General features: G+C 31.2%; 2 protein-coding genes across 3 annotated transcripts; one reads left to right on the top strand and one right to left on the bottom strand.

Annotated features, from left to right (window-relative positions):
• On the top strand, positions 1-5,983 carry LOC115886853 (serine/arginine-rich splicing factor 1). 2 transcript variants are annotated; one of them, XR_004050967.1, is made up of 6 exons: positions 1-294; positions 446-689; positions 1,396-1,533; positions 1,864-2,031; positions 3,052-5,158; positions 5,631-5,983. XR_004050967.1 is itself a non-coding variant. In XM_030906199.1 (5 exons), the coding sequence occupies exons 1-4, from the start codon at positions 128-130 to the stop codon at positions 2,026-2,028; spliced, it is 714 nt and encodes a 237-aa protein (XP_030762059.1). In that variant the 5' UTR covers positions 1-127; the 3' UTR covers positions 2,029-2,031; positions 3,052-5,983. The 2 variants fall into 2 exon arrangements, 1 of the variants encoding a protein (XP_030762059.1); XM_030906199.1 differs by having other exon boundaries at positions 3,052-5,983.
• A 1,361-nt stretch (positions 5,984-7,344) lies between these two features.
• LOC115886780 (lysophospholipid acyltransferase 5) lies at positions 7,345-10,434 on the bottom strand. Its single transcript, XM_030906096.1, has 9 exons — positions 10,094-10,434; positions 9,803-10,033; positions 9,677-9,746; positions 9,433-9,628; positions 9,126-9,375; positions 8,939-9,072; positions 8,730-8,885; positions 7,553-7,701; positions 7,345-7,502 (listed from the first exon to the last, which is right to left on the bottom strand). The coding sequence occupies exons 1-9, from the start codon at positions 10,185-10,187 to the stop codon at positions 7,373-7,375; spliced, it is 1,410 nt and encodes a 469-aa protein (XP_030761956.1). The 5' UTR covers positions 10,188-10,434; the 3' UTR covers positions 7,345-7,372.
• Positions 10,435-13,017: the final 2,583 nt, after the last annotated feature.

The following is a 13,017-nucleotide window of genomic DNA, read 5'->3' as shown; positions in this document are numbered from 1 at the left end:
CAATTTCCTGTTTTTCGCAATTTGCTGTCATCGTTGCGTTCGTGTTGGTGAATTTTTGATTCGTTCCTGTTTAAAATATAACTATTTATTTTCTTTCCGTGTCAATTTTCTTAATTACGTACTAAGTATGTCTTCTGGTCGTAACGATTGTAGAATATATGTAGGCAATTTACCTCCGGATATTCGTACGAAAGATATACAAGATTTGTTTTACAAGTTCGGTAAAGTGACTTTTGTCGACTTGAAGAATCGACGAGGGCCACCATTTGCTTTTGTAGAATTCGAAGATCCTAGGTAAGAATAGCTTAAATTTTCATGTAGTACCTATTAATAATTAATAAATAATTTTAAAACATCAAATAGGTTTTGAACAAAATGGCGGAACATGTCCTTTAAAAACCATTGATATTATTCTTTTAATTTTTCTTTTTTGTGTGTTTATCAGAGACGCCGAAGATGCTGTTCACGCCCGGGACGGATACGATTACGATGGTTATCGACTAAGGGTTGAATTTCCTCGAGGAGGCGGTAGTGGTGGTGGTGGAGGCGGTGGAAGCCGCGGAGGCAGTTTTAGGGGGGGCGGCGGTGGCGGACGTGGAAGAGGCGCCAGGGGCCCCCCTGCACGCAGAAGCCAGTACAGAGTACTTGTTACGGGTTTACCACCTAGTGGCTCTTGGCAAGACTTAAAAGTATGAGTATTTTTACAATAGTTAGGGCGGATTTACCCAATTTCTTAATTGCTATTCCTTAATTCTTATTTCTTAGTCTGTAATTTGTAACTCTTAATACACAATTCTTTATTCCTTTTTTTAGAGACAGTTAACCAATGTCTTAATCCTTATTTCTTAATTCTTAAAACTGACACTAGTAGATCAAATCAAATCGTTTTTGCTTCGCTGTGTTATTGTGTGCAATGAGGTCCATACAAAAAATTGCAGCACTTTCGGGTTTGTTTATAACCATGGCTTGTTGTGTCGCTACTCTCGTGAATCGCCACCGAGGTTGTAGGTGATTTGGGGTTCGCCCCATGAATAGAAGAAAGGACATGGAAGGCAATTTTGGAACTCTAATACAAGATATGTCTTCCTTGGAATGGGACGAACAACAGTTCACAAAATACACAAAAAATTAACATTTCAGAATTTCACGTATGCGCATCTACACGTTTTCCTTAATCGCTAAAAAGTTAAAAGTTGGGAACTTTCAAAATAAAGAATTACGAACCGTGGTTAAGAATTAAAGATTAAGACATTGTATAACCAAACTAACTGCATAACACGTATTTTATCTTTTTATAATTTAGCGAATAAGAAATAAGAATTAAGGAATAGCAATTAAGGAATTGGGTAAATCCGCCCTTAAACCGTATTTTAATATACCCAATTATCAATACAGGATCACATGAGGGAAGCTGGCGATGTTTGTTTTGCCGATGCTTTCAAGGACGGCTCCGGTGTCGTTGAGTTCCTAAGATATGAGGACATGAAATATGCTATTAAAAAGTTGGACGATTCCAGATTTAGAAGTCATGAGGTATGTTATCTAAATATATTATTAATTTAATGCTGGGAAATGGATATTATAGAGAAATTAATAAAAGTTGATGTTCATGTCTTTAATTAAAGCTGTTACCAAATTAAATTTTTAGAAATGAAAATTTGTTTGAAACATAGAGCGCACTTTTTCATTTTTCTTATAATCCTATATGCTAGTTAAAAAACAGGAGTTATTAAACTCTTGTCAAAAGTAAAGTAAAAAATTTTGCGACGTTCATTCGTCAAATATTTTGAAGATGTGCAACTTTTACTGGTTTCAAAATTTATAGGGTTCTTCAAAACTGTATCGCTGTTATATATTTTATAGGGTGAAGTTTCGTACATTCGTGTAAAAGAGGACAGAGGTGGAAGCGGAGAGGGTCGTAGGTCGGGCGGCAGATCCCGATCTCGTTCCTATTCGCCGCGTCGTCGTGGTTCTCCCACGTACAGTCCCGTCAGGCGTAGCTATTCCAGAAGCAGGTCTCGCTCTTAACAGGTTCGTATATCTATACAGTCTATTTCAGACATTTTTTTTAAATCACGGTGGTCCGAATTATATTCAAAAATGCTTTGTTGTGTAGAAGTTTCATTTTAATTCGATTTTCCCAAATAGTTTCTGAACTAATATACATTTGGATGAAAATTGGGGTCTGGGAGTTGTTTGGCATGAGAAATTTGATTTTGAAATCAATATGACTTCTACTTGTAGGGGGCGCTATCTACATCTTTTTTTATCTGTTTTGAAGAATAATAATTTTTCGTCCGCACCTGTGACGTATCTAAAACTACTGAGTGAACAAATATACTCTTACGCGGTTTTTTACATGAAAAAGGTCTCTTGGTAAAAACCTCTATGAGTAATGGTTCTCGAGATATTTGGAATCGAAATTATCAATACCTGTCATAATTGACATAAATTAAACATGTTGACTGGATAGTTATTAGACTGAAATCATAAATTTGAAATGTTTTTGAGCCAAAGGTTCAACAGAAACTGTCTCATCATATTTTTCACTAAAGATTTACTATCCTTTCAGTCAAATAACTATCTAGTCTCTCTCTCTCAACATGTTTATTTCTTGTCAGTAATGACATGTATTGATAATTTACATTCCAAATATTTTGAGAACAGTTAGTCAGCAGAAATGTATATTTCTTCACTAAATAGTTCTATACAGGTACAGACGGTATTATTCTTCAAACCAGTTAAAAAATATGTGGATGGCGCCCCCTGCAAGTCATACTGATGTCGAAATTAAATTCTCATGGCATACACCCCAGCATTTTAGGACATAGATTAATATGAACTTTTTTACTTTTTATACTTTTATTTATCAGTAGAATATGCTGCCGAAATTTCGCACAATTCGGACCACCCTGTAGATTAAGGAAGGACAACAAAATGTTTATTAGAAATGTATATACTTATAGTAATTTTAATAACTAATTACATTTATTGATAACAATAAAATAAAACCGACAAATTATTGGGTCTAAGTTTTCTTTTTATTTTTAGGTGATTGTTACAATGAAGGAGGTCTGGTTTATAACGAAAATTGTCTTAATTTTTAAACTAGTTTTTAATAAATCAGGAATATTTCTTGAAAGTTCTATTAGTTATTTAACTAACGAGAATAATTTAAGTTTTATGAGGTTAATACTAAAATTAATCTCAATTATATAATTTGAATATTTTTGTCATATCAGATAGTTATCTTAGTTTATATTTTACTAATTTCATAAAATTACTTAAATGATAATGGATTTATTATCGTTGGGTTATTTTTAAATATATTTTACCTAAATTATTTGCTGTCTAACCAGTTTTTATTTGATATAAAAAGAAAGTTAGAAATCGAGAGCAATGCAAGTTTATTTTTTCCTCTTATTCATTAAAAAAAAACAAATTGATGCAATGGTACGGTAGTCATTTCTAAAATATATCTATATTATATAGTTACTTATTTTGAATTGGAATAGCGCTGGTAAAAATGTCTTTATTACAATTATGCCTTTGTTATGTTGAACTATTGTAAGAAGCAAATATAATTACACTAATACATTTTTTATTTTTAATGTCGAGGCGTCGTGGGATAAATTTGATTGGATAAAATAAAAAAGGAAAATACTGGCTGGTCAAAATCACATTGGAGCAAATTTCTGAAATCACTGGATTATATTAGGAGGGAGTAGATATGAGAGGAGAGATTGTCAAGTTGGACAAACACTAAACATTTGTTTTTAAAACAAAAAAAATTAACGTGTAACTTTTATATCTTTCCTTTACATGCCCGTTTACGGCCGTTTGCACCGCTTACGCTGAAGTTAACTTCAATTTTAGGTTCGCCTTAATATAATTAACTTGATTTAATAGGTTAATTTTATAATCATTTTAATTAATTAGGTTGTTTAAATAATAACCAAGATTAGGTTAGTTAATTAACTAGCTTAATTAAAATTAAAAATATAATAATTAACCTAATCGTGTTGTTAATTATGGTGTTTTGATTAATTAATTAATTGACCTAATTATGTTAGTTTAATTAGTTGAGTAAATTACTTAATTAGGCCAATTAACTATAATTACATATAAAGTTAATCTAATTATATTGAGTTAATTAAATTAAGGCGAACCTAAAATTTATGTTAACTTTTAGCTATTAGGTAGTTATTACACAATTAGGTAAATAATTAAGTTAATTGATTAAAATTAATTAACTATCCTTATCTTACTATCTTATTTAAAAGTTACATTTTTACGTAGATATCTTGAAAAATTATACTATTTTATTTTCGATATAACCTAGTCAATATCTTTAATATTGACTAGGTTATTTGTTGGCAAACTTAGTTTGACAAATTAAAAAGAGAAGAAATTTGACTAGAAAAATGAACTTGAAATGACAAATTTTTCCCTATCAGATTTTTTTAGTATTATTTATTTTTTGGACACACTAAATGAACCTTGGCAAAGGTTCCATACAATCGAATAAAAAGGGCATCATAGACGGCTGGGGAATAACAATCGATGATAATTTTGGCGAGTCAAGCCCTAGACTTGGCCCATACTCTTTTATTTTTGAAAAGAAACTATTTGTTACAAGTAACTACTTTTTACCCATAGAAAACTTTTTTATAGTTGCGCTTATTGCCAGTTGGCCTCAAGAAGGTTGTAATTTATTTTTATATTGAGTAAAAATGGTTTTTAAATGGTGCACTTTAAAATTCAAGGAAAAAAAAATTTTTGGGAATAGATTTGTATGTCTTGAAACGTTCTATCCTTTTTTAATCTATCTACTATAATCAGTGTTAATTTTTAACAAGTTTCATGTCGATTTTTAGTAAATGACTTCTAGAGATTGACCTCGCTAAAATTATCATCGATTGTCGTTCCCCTGCCGTCTTTGATGCCGTTTTTTTTTCGATCTTACGGTATTTATGACTACTATACGGTTTTAAGAAGCATTTGTGCAAACGGCTGTAAATAATATTAATGTCAAAAATACATAAAAGGAAATAATAAACGGTTACAAATATATTTGGAAAATGATGTCCGAAAAGGAACATAGGAACACATTTGTAAAAAAGAAAAGGATAGGATCTAAGGATAACGTGGAACAATGGTAAATAATATATGTTAATCTGAATAAGTATGTTTATTGCAATTTAACATTATTTTTATTTAAAATGCAGTATGGCAACAAATGATTATCAGCTATATCTTGTTTAAAAAAAGAGTATAAAAATATATATCGTCTACAACTAGTCTATTTTGTATTTCTTTGTTATAACTGAAGTCAAGTAGCCAGAATTTTTTTTATATAAATCATATAACTGAATAACTCTAAAGTTGTCCTTAGAGTGACTATATTAAATGTGCAGGTAATTTATTATAAACATTGATTTAAGTTCATACCATACAATCAATATTTCACTCTGATTCACTATCCATATCAAATATGAAAGAACTTATAGCTGGAAGTCATTTTTCGTTTTGAGTTTTTCATTCTTTTTTGCGTTTTTCATTGTTTAAAACTTAACCAAAAAAAAACATTTTCTAACTAAACAATACTTAAAATTAATGTTTTACCCCAGGTCTGAAATCTGGTAATATTGGAGGATAAAGGATAAACGTAAAAGGATATGTTCCATTTTTAAAGGATTTTGGCATTTTTTTAAGGACGTGAAATTATTAGGAATTGCAATATCGCTCAGATTATATTTGCTGAGTGGGATTTCGAACTTGGAATGTGTCGCCCCCCTAATTTAGTCTATCTAGGATTAGGAAAGCGAATGCGTAGCGTTAGGACTTCGGGGATCTTGTATAGGAGGATGACGCTCAGGTATTTTCCTTTTTCCCATGATTTATAAATGTCGACGCATTATATTTTACCTTTGCATGATAACTCTTTTTATACTTCCCAAAATAAAAATATATGTACCAACAAGTGTTTTTTTCTTTTCCTTAATTACTTACAGGGTCATCCAAATTGTATTCGTGAAACTTCGGCATCGCATTCTGCAGATAACAATAAGTAAAAAAGTTCGTATAAAATCATATCCTAAAATGCTTCGTTTTAGAGATACATTTTCTAAGTGATTTCTGAACTTGATATTTAAAATAAAATTGGATTTTTTTTTACACAAGAAATTTGATTTTGGTGTCAATATGACTCCTAACTTATAGGGAGTACCACCTTATATTTTTTAACTGGTTAGAAAAATAATAACTTTTTGTCGGTACCTGTATAAAACTACGGAGTGAAAAAATATTCATTTCCGCCGTTTTTACGTAAAATATGTCTTGGTAAAAATCGCTACGAGTAACGGTTCTCGAGATGTTTAATAATCGAAATAATAGTGTAAGAGCTAGCAGCGTTTTCGAGAAAGTATTTTAAGAAAGCTGGCTCTTTAATATAAATTTTTTAACTTCTTTCAATGCGGCAGTAGTGAACGTCTATCGGCAGCCAGACGACTCGCACGGTGTTCCAGGGAGCATAGTAAAATATATATCAAAGAGCCAGCTTTCTTAAAATACTTGTTTTCCAGACGTTACTAGCTCTTGTACTATGCTCAATATACTAAAAATTAAACACGTGGATTAGGTATTTATTAGACTGAAATAATAAATTTAAAATGTTTCTATGCCAAAAAGGTTCAACAGAAACTGTTTTATAATTTTTTTTTTAGAAAAACTTATGCTTAATTTAAAAACATAAAAGTTCCCAAATTTATCATTTCGGTCAAATAACTATCTAGTCAACATGCTTATTTTTGTCAATAATGACATGTATTATTGACTATTTTTATTTCAAATATCTCGAGAAGGGTTACTCGTATGTTAAAAATGACGGAAATGTATTTTTTTACACAGTAGTTTTATACAGGTACAAACGAAAAAATATTACTCTTCAATAAACAATTAAAAACATTTAGGTGGCGCAGTCTACAAGTGGACTCCAATTTTCATCCTAATATCGCCCGTAGTTCAGAAATTATTTGGAAAAAATCGAAATAAAAATGAAACTTCTATACCCTGTATCTCCGAAACGAAGCATTTTAGGACGTGATTTCATACAAAAACTTTTTTACTTATTTTTATCTGCAGAATATGCTGCCCAAGTTTGCCGAATACAATTCTGACCATCTTGTATATTAAATTTTTAAAAGGCGTTTGTCAAAGAAGCTGTAATAAATCGTATTATTTTATGTAAAATTTCTGATCCTACGAAAACTAAATCCCCTGTTTTACACAGAGTGGAGGTGTTATCTCTTCAACATTATTGATCGGGTATATTATACAACAATATATTACTACAACCAACAATTTTATTTGTCTATCTATCTTTAACATCATCAGTACTAACAAATTTAAATAGGAATTTAAGAAGTGGACCGTACGCAACTGGCCATAGATAATGTACGAAAATTCCAGCATAGTTGCAATTTGCAAACGCCGTTAGATACCTGAAATATTTAAAATTTAATTGGTCATAAAATAATTACAAAAATCTTACCTGGGATACTGTAAAAATACAAAGGGTAGGAGTGCCCATCCAATAAATATGAATGTGTATAATCTGAGTAGTACTATCACAATAATATTAACTATTGGGTTTCTTAAACGTTGTTCTAGTGTTGGATTTGATTTCACAAACGATTTTACCTATAATATGATAAAATATTAAAACTATAGAATATTGATTTTTTTTGTGTAATAAGCGTTTTTATTGTTTTTAATTGTCACCGAATTTAAGCTTCATTTTCGTCTTATAGTCTGTCCAAAAAGAAGTACCCCGACATTGACAGTTGTGTCTGTCATTTTTTGGTTGTCTGTCGAAATCTTCACTGATTCGTTAGACAGACCATATGTTAACTTTATATAGATCTATTTGACTAGATTCTGTATCAGTTCAGTTATACAGGGTGGTCCGAACTGTATTCCGGAAACTTCGGCAGCATATTCTGCACATAAAAATAAGTAAACAAATTTGCATAAATGTATGTCCTAAAATGCGTCGTCGCTTAGATACAGGGTGTAGAAGTTTCATTTTTATTTCGATTTTTTTCCAAATAATTTCTGAGCTAACGTCGACTCCTACTTGTAGTACTTACCTTGTTAGTACTTGCCACCTACATGATTTTAACTGTTTTGAAGAGCAATAACTTTTCATCCGTACGTGTAAAAAACAACTATTTAGTCAACATGTTTAATTTATGTCAATGTCATTTATGACAGGTATTGATAATTTCGATTCCAAATATCTTGAGAACCATTACTCAAAGCGATTTTTACCAAGAGACCTTTTTTACGTAAGAAACGTCGTAAATGTATATCGTTTTACTCTGTAGTTTTATACAGGTACAGACGAAAAGTTATTACTCTTCAAACCAGTTAAAAATATGTAGATGGCGCCCTTTACAAGTCAGAGTCATATTGACATCAAAATTAAATTTCTCATGTCAAAAAACTCTCAAACACCAATTTTCATCCTAATATCTATGTTAGTACAGAAATTATTTGGAAAAAATAAAAATAAAAATGAAACTTCTACACCCTGAATCTCGGAAACGAAACGTTTTAGGACATACATTTATATGAACCTTTTTAGTTATTTTTATATGCAGAATATGCTGGCAAAGTTTCCAGAATACAGTTCGGACCACCTTGTATACTAAATATTTAGTACTTACGTCTCTCTCTACAAATATAACAATAAATTCATGTAAAAACGTTAAATAATATCCACTATGAAGCCCATGCCACACTGCTAAAAATAGTAAAACTGATGCTTGAGACACATACTTATTACCCAAAAACTTTAATCTTTTATAGATATATTTAGCCACCTAAAAAAGAAATCAATTATCTTGTTAATTCATGTGAACAGAAGTAAATTTACCCATTGATTTGTATTCAAATTGAATGATTGTATATAGTGATTGAATTCTGTACAATTTTCAAATATGCTCAAATTTATGTTTGTCACAGCATCCCATTTTACTTCACCTTTATCGTTTTTATTATAAGACAGACCTATAAACGTATAAAGTTAAAAATAAACCAAAAAGTTAAACTATTAACCATACCAAACATGATGCAAGCTCCTTCTGTTAATAACCAACATGATATGTATTTATACAGAGTATACCTTCCCCAAAGACCCATTAAAATCAGCTTTTTAAATATACACATTTGAGCAAAATCGTCCGAAATTAATAGGTCATCAGACACATAAAATGACAGCATTTGAAATATAGATAAATAAAGCAATCCTTGCCCAAATCTGAATAGTGATGCCATTAATGAATCTGGAGGCAGTTCTTTTCCATCAGAACCCTAAAATACCATTAAATACTCTCAATATTTATGCAGAAAATAAAAATCTATAATTACCTTGGAATTAAATTTACCATTGGAGAAGTCCAAAAATTGTGCCATCGAAAATTGTGGACCTACAAGAAATCCACTAGGGAAGAAACTGTGACCGAGCATTTGCAATAATGTCGGCACTTGCTTTAATGCAGTCTTATTCGATGAAATACCTGAAGCATATGTTCCATCATATGCATCAAAAGCTACACCAATAAGTCTAAAAGGAGTTTAGGTACTTTATTCAATATAACTATGTAAAACTTACCTTAAAACTAGAATGCAATAGGGCATTGTCCAGGTAATATCATATGTCTCACTGCTTGTTAAAATATACCCTTAAAATAGATTAACTAAAGAAAAGAAATAAAAATATATATGAAATATCTCATACCAGTTAACAAATATGAAAAAGTAGAAATAAATACTATTCCCACGCTCAGTGCTGATGCCTTAAGTAAACTAATAACAAAATATGTAAAGACCACTGAAAAGAAACAGTGGAATATACCCCAACCAAAATTCCAGAAACCAATTGCTAAACCAGCCAGTGTGAAGAAAACACATTGTAGTTTTTCACTCTTCTTATACAGGTATAACCGATGTATTAAAGCCAAAGGATATCCTATAAGGTATTTGTAAAGTTTCAGATTGACAAGACGACAAAAAATATGTATTATAATACCTGCTAATATTCCAAGAAGTAATTTTAATGCTGGTTCGGTTACTCCTAATTGTTGGCAAAACACTGCCATAAGAGTTCTATTAGGGACAGTCATTTTGAGCTTTAAATTCAATAGAATATCGAAGACTAGTGATGCATATTAAGTTCAAATAAATAATTACATAAAAAAGTTGGAATAAACCATAGACTGAACTTTAATTTAACATTTTAAAACTTGGTTTGTCTCAGAAATATGGGAAAATATGTGACATAGGATTTATCACAAATAACATAAAAAGCTTTTTTTTAACTATGGAGCGGCATATGGGGCACAAAACACATACACAAGGAGAAGTGCGAGCGCCTTGCTAAATATTGGAAAGTGAAATTGACGTTTAAATTTGACACTGTTGACAAGTCTACTGCTACTAGCGCCCCCAATATCGCTTGTAGGAACTACGGACTAGATTGTCATTGACTATCGGATACTACTGCAAGCGCACATCGTCGATGTTGCCAAATTGCAAAGCTTATTTTCGGAATTATTTGCAGTTGAATTTTATTTTTGCGTGTTAATCAAATAATAATACAAATTCTATAATTTGCAGATTTATCTTGATATCCAAAATTAAGGTAAGAAGGGTTATGGTTAAGAATTGTTTATTTTTTTAAGACTTTTTAGTTCGTTTAATTTAATAATTACTAAAACCAGCAGTTCCAAAAATATATTTAAAAATAATAATTATCTATTAACATGGATTTGGACGATAATGGGTAAGAATACTAAATTTATTTCTATATTCGGTATAAAATTGTTTATTAGGTTTTTAGTTTGCGATGTTTATAGTAAATAATTTTTGATGTTCATTGCCTCTGAATTCACATGAGACAGAGATGAGGATATCTATGGAAAAGTAATCACAAGAGGTAATTGTTACATCATTTAAAAAATGTTGGAAAGTTTATTGTTTCCCATCGAACATAGAAAATGCCAATGCAGATGAATGTATTGTAATTGTGATAGAAGTAATTCAAAGGGTGAAGTTTATTATAATTAGTGGAAGTAATTTGATAGGGGTGAAGTTTATTATAATTAGTGACTTGTGCTTCTTTTTATATGTAGATGTTTCAGGTTTTGAGAATAAATCGGTTGAGGCGAATACAAGACAAAATTTAGAGGAAGATGCGCATCAAGGATTATATAGCTCAAATTTCTTTTAATGGTAGTAATGTATTCATCTTAATACAAATTAACTTTTAAGTGACTGAAATATTAAATAGTTTACAATATGGTATATCACTAATCCTATATTTTACTTTTAGGTACAATTAGGGCCCGATACATATTCAAAAGTAGAATATTATTTTATATTAAATGAAATCTTATTGTACCAACAATCAATTTATATATAATACCAGAGATTAAAAAAGGTCACAGAATAATAGTTGCTTTTTTGATCCTACAAAATAAACTATAGAGGCTACAACAGTATTTAAAAAAATAAATAAAAAGTTATGTCCCGACCGAGATTGAACTCCGGTCTCTCGCTTCCCTAGCCCGACTCCTTATGCACTGCTCCACAGTAACTTGCTTAGCGATAATTCAATGACGGTATATAAACAAAAACAAGTTTATAACAATATCTTGACGATTTGAACTGGCGCGCGAGGCGTGCTGACCAATAGCGCCTGTTATCACCTGTGACGTAGCAACCAACCTGCGCAATATCATACCTTGTATTCTTTGTACCATGGCTTTGACCCTTCACAAAGCGTACCCTTGACCTGCCTTGACTCTTCGACTCTTGTTTCTTGGTTTCTTGCTCTTATTCTTGTTTTGACTTTTGATCCCACTTGATTTTTGACTTTGACATTCTCTGACTTTGACAAATAGAGAGATTGCGCTTTGTGCTGCTAGGGCTCTTCACCTCTATATAGCTAGGGCTAATCTTAACGGGGCCTACTTTGTTTACGTTTATTTGGTTGTATGAACCCACCCTATCATACCTTATTAACAGGCCGGAGCTATCCGGCCTGTTGATAGGGTATTATCTTCGATTGGATCAGGATTGGATGTTAAGTTAATCAAAGAGTTAATCAATGCTGAAACAGGATTTGCCTTAAGCAGGTATGAGTATAACTTGGTAATACAGGTAATACCAATACCCTTTCTTTTACCAGACGCAACTAACTTATCTCTGCTTAATATATTATACCGGTAATGGTGTGGATCCGGTGGCTGACCTTGAAACGAGTTTTTGCTGCATATAGTCACAGATACTACGCATGCGCAAATCGTCGATGTTGCCGGAGTGCAAGTTATTTTGGAATTATTTTCAGTAGGAAACAAATAATTTTAATTTTCCTTCATATGTGTTTTTCAGTGTTTTTTTGTCAATATATACCGTATGATCAAAAAAACGGCGTCCAGTTGGCTGGGAAATGACGATTGAGGACATTTCCCATAAAAATTTACATAAAAAATGACAGCGATCTTCATTTCATAGTCATCGCTGACGCTATTTTTTTCGGTCATAGTACGGTATATTATTTATATTATTTTAATATTTCGCACAACACGTGAACGCTTATTATGTATTTTCATAGTCAATAAAATTAAATAGAAATAAAACTCTAGATTCCTATAATTAATCTAATTGCTCTAGATTATTATGCAACGTTTAAAAAGGGCTTTATTAAAAATTCGGGAAGTGCCCAAGTTTTTTCTTTTTTTTTAATTTTTAAATGCTGTAGCTCCATGTCATGTTCATAATAGTTTTTGTTAACATTCCATCAAAACTACGGAGGCCTTAAAAGGCCTTTTAGCCTCCGTAATTAAAATTGTAGAATCAGCTTCAGCAACATTAACAGTTACCTTGTTTAATTCTGCTTATACATATATTGCATTAATTTTTCTGCTACCTTAAGATTTCTCTATTCTTACA

Source organism: Sitophilus oryzae, unplaced genomic scaffold (genome assembly GCF_002938485.1).
Source record: "Sitophilus oryzae breed Bouriz unplaced genomic scaffold, Soryzae_2.0 scaffold_1002_pilon_pilon, whole genome shotgun sequence".
Taxonomy (NCBI): Eukaryota; Metazoa; Arthropoda; class Insecta; order Coleoptera; family Curculionidae; genus Sitophilus; species Sitophilus oryzae.
Note: the sequence above shows the minus strand (reverse complement) of the source record. Positions and strands in the feature narration are given on the sequence as shown.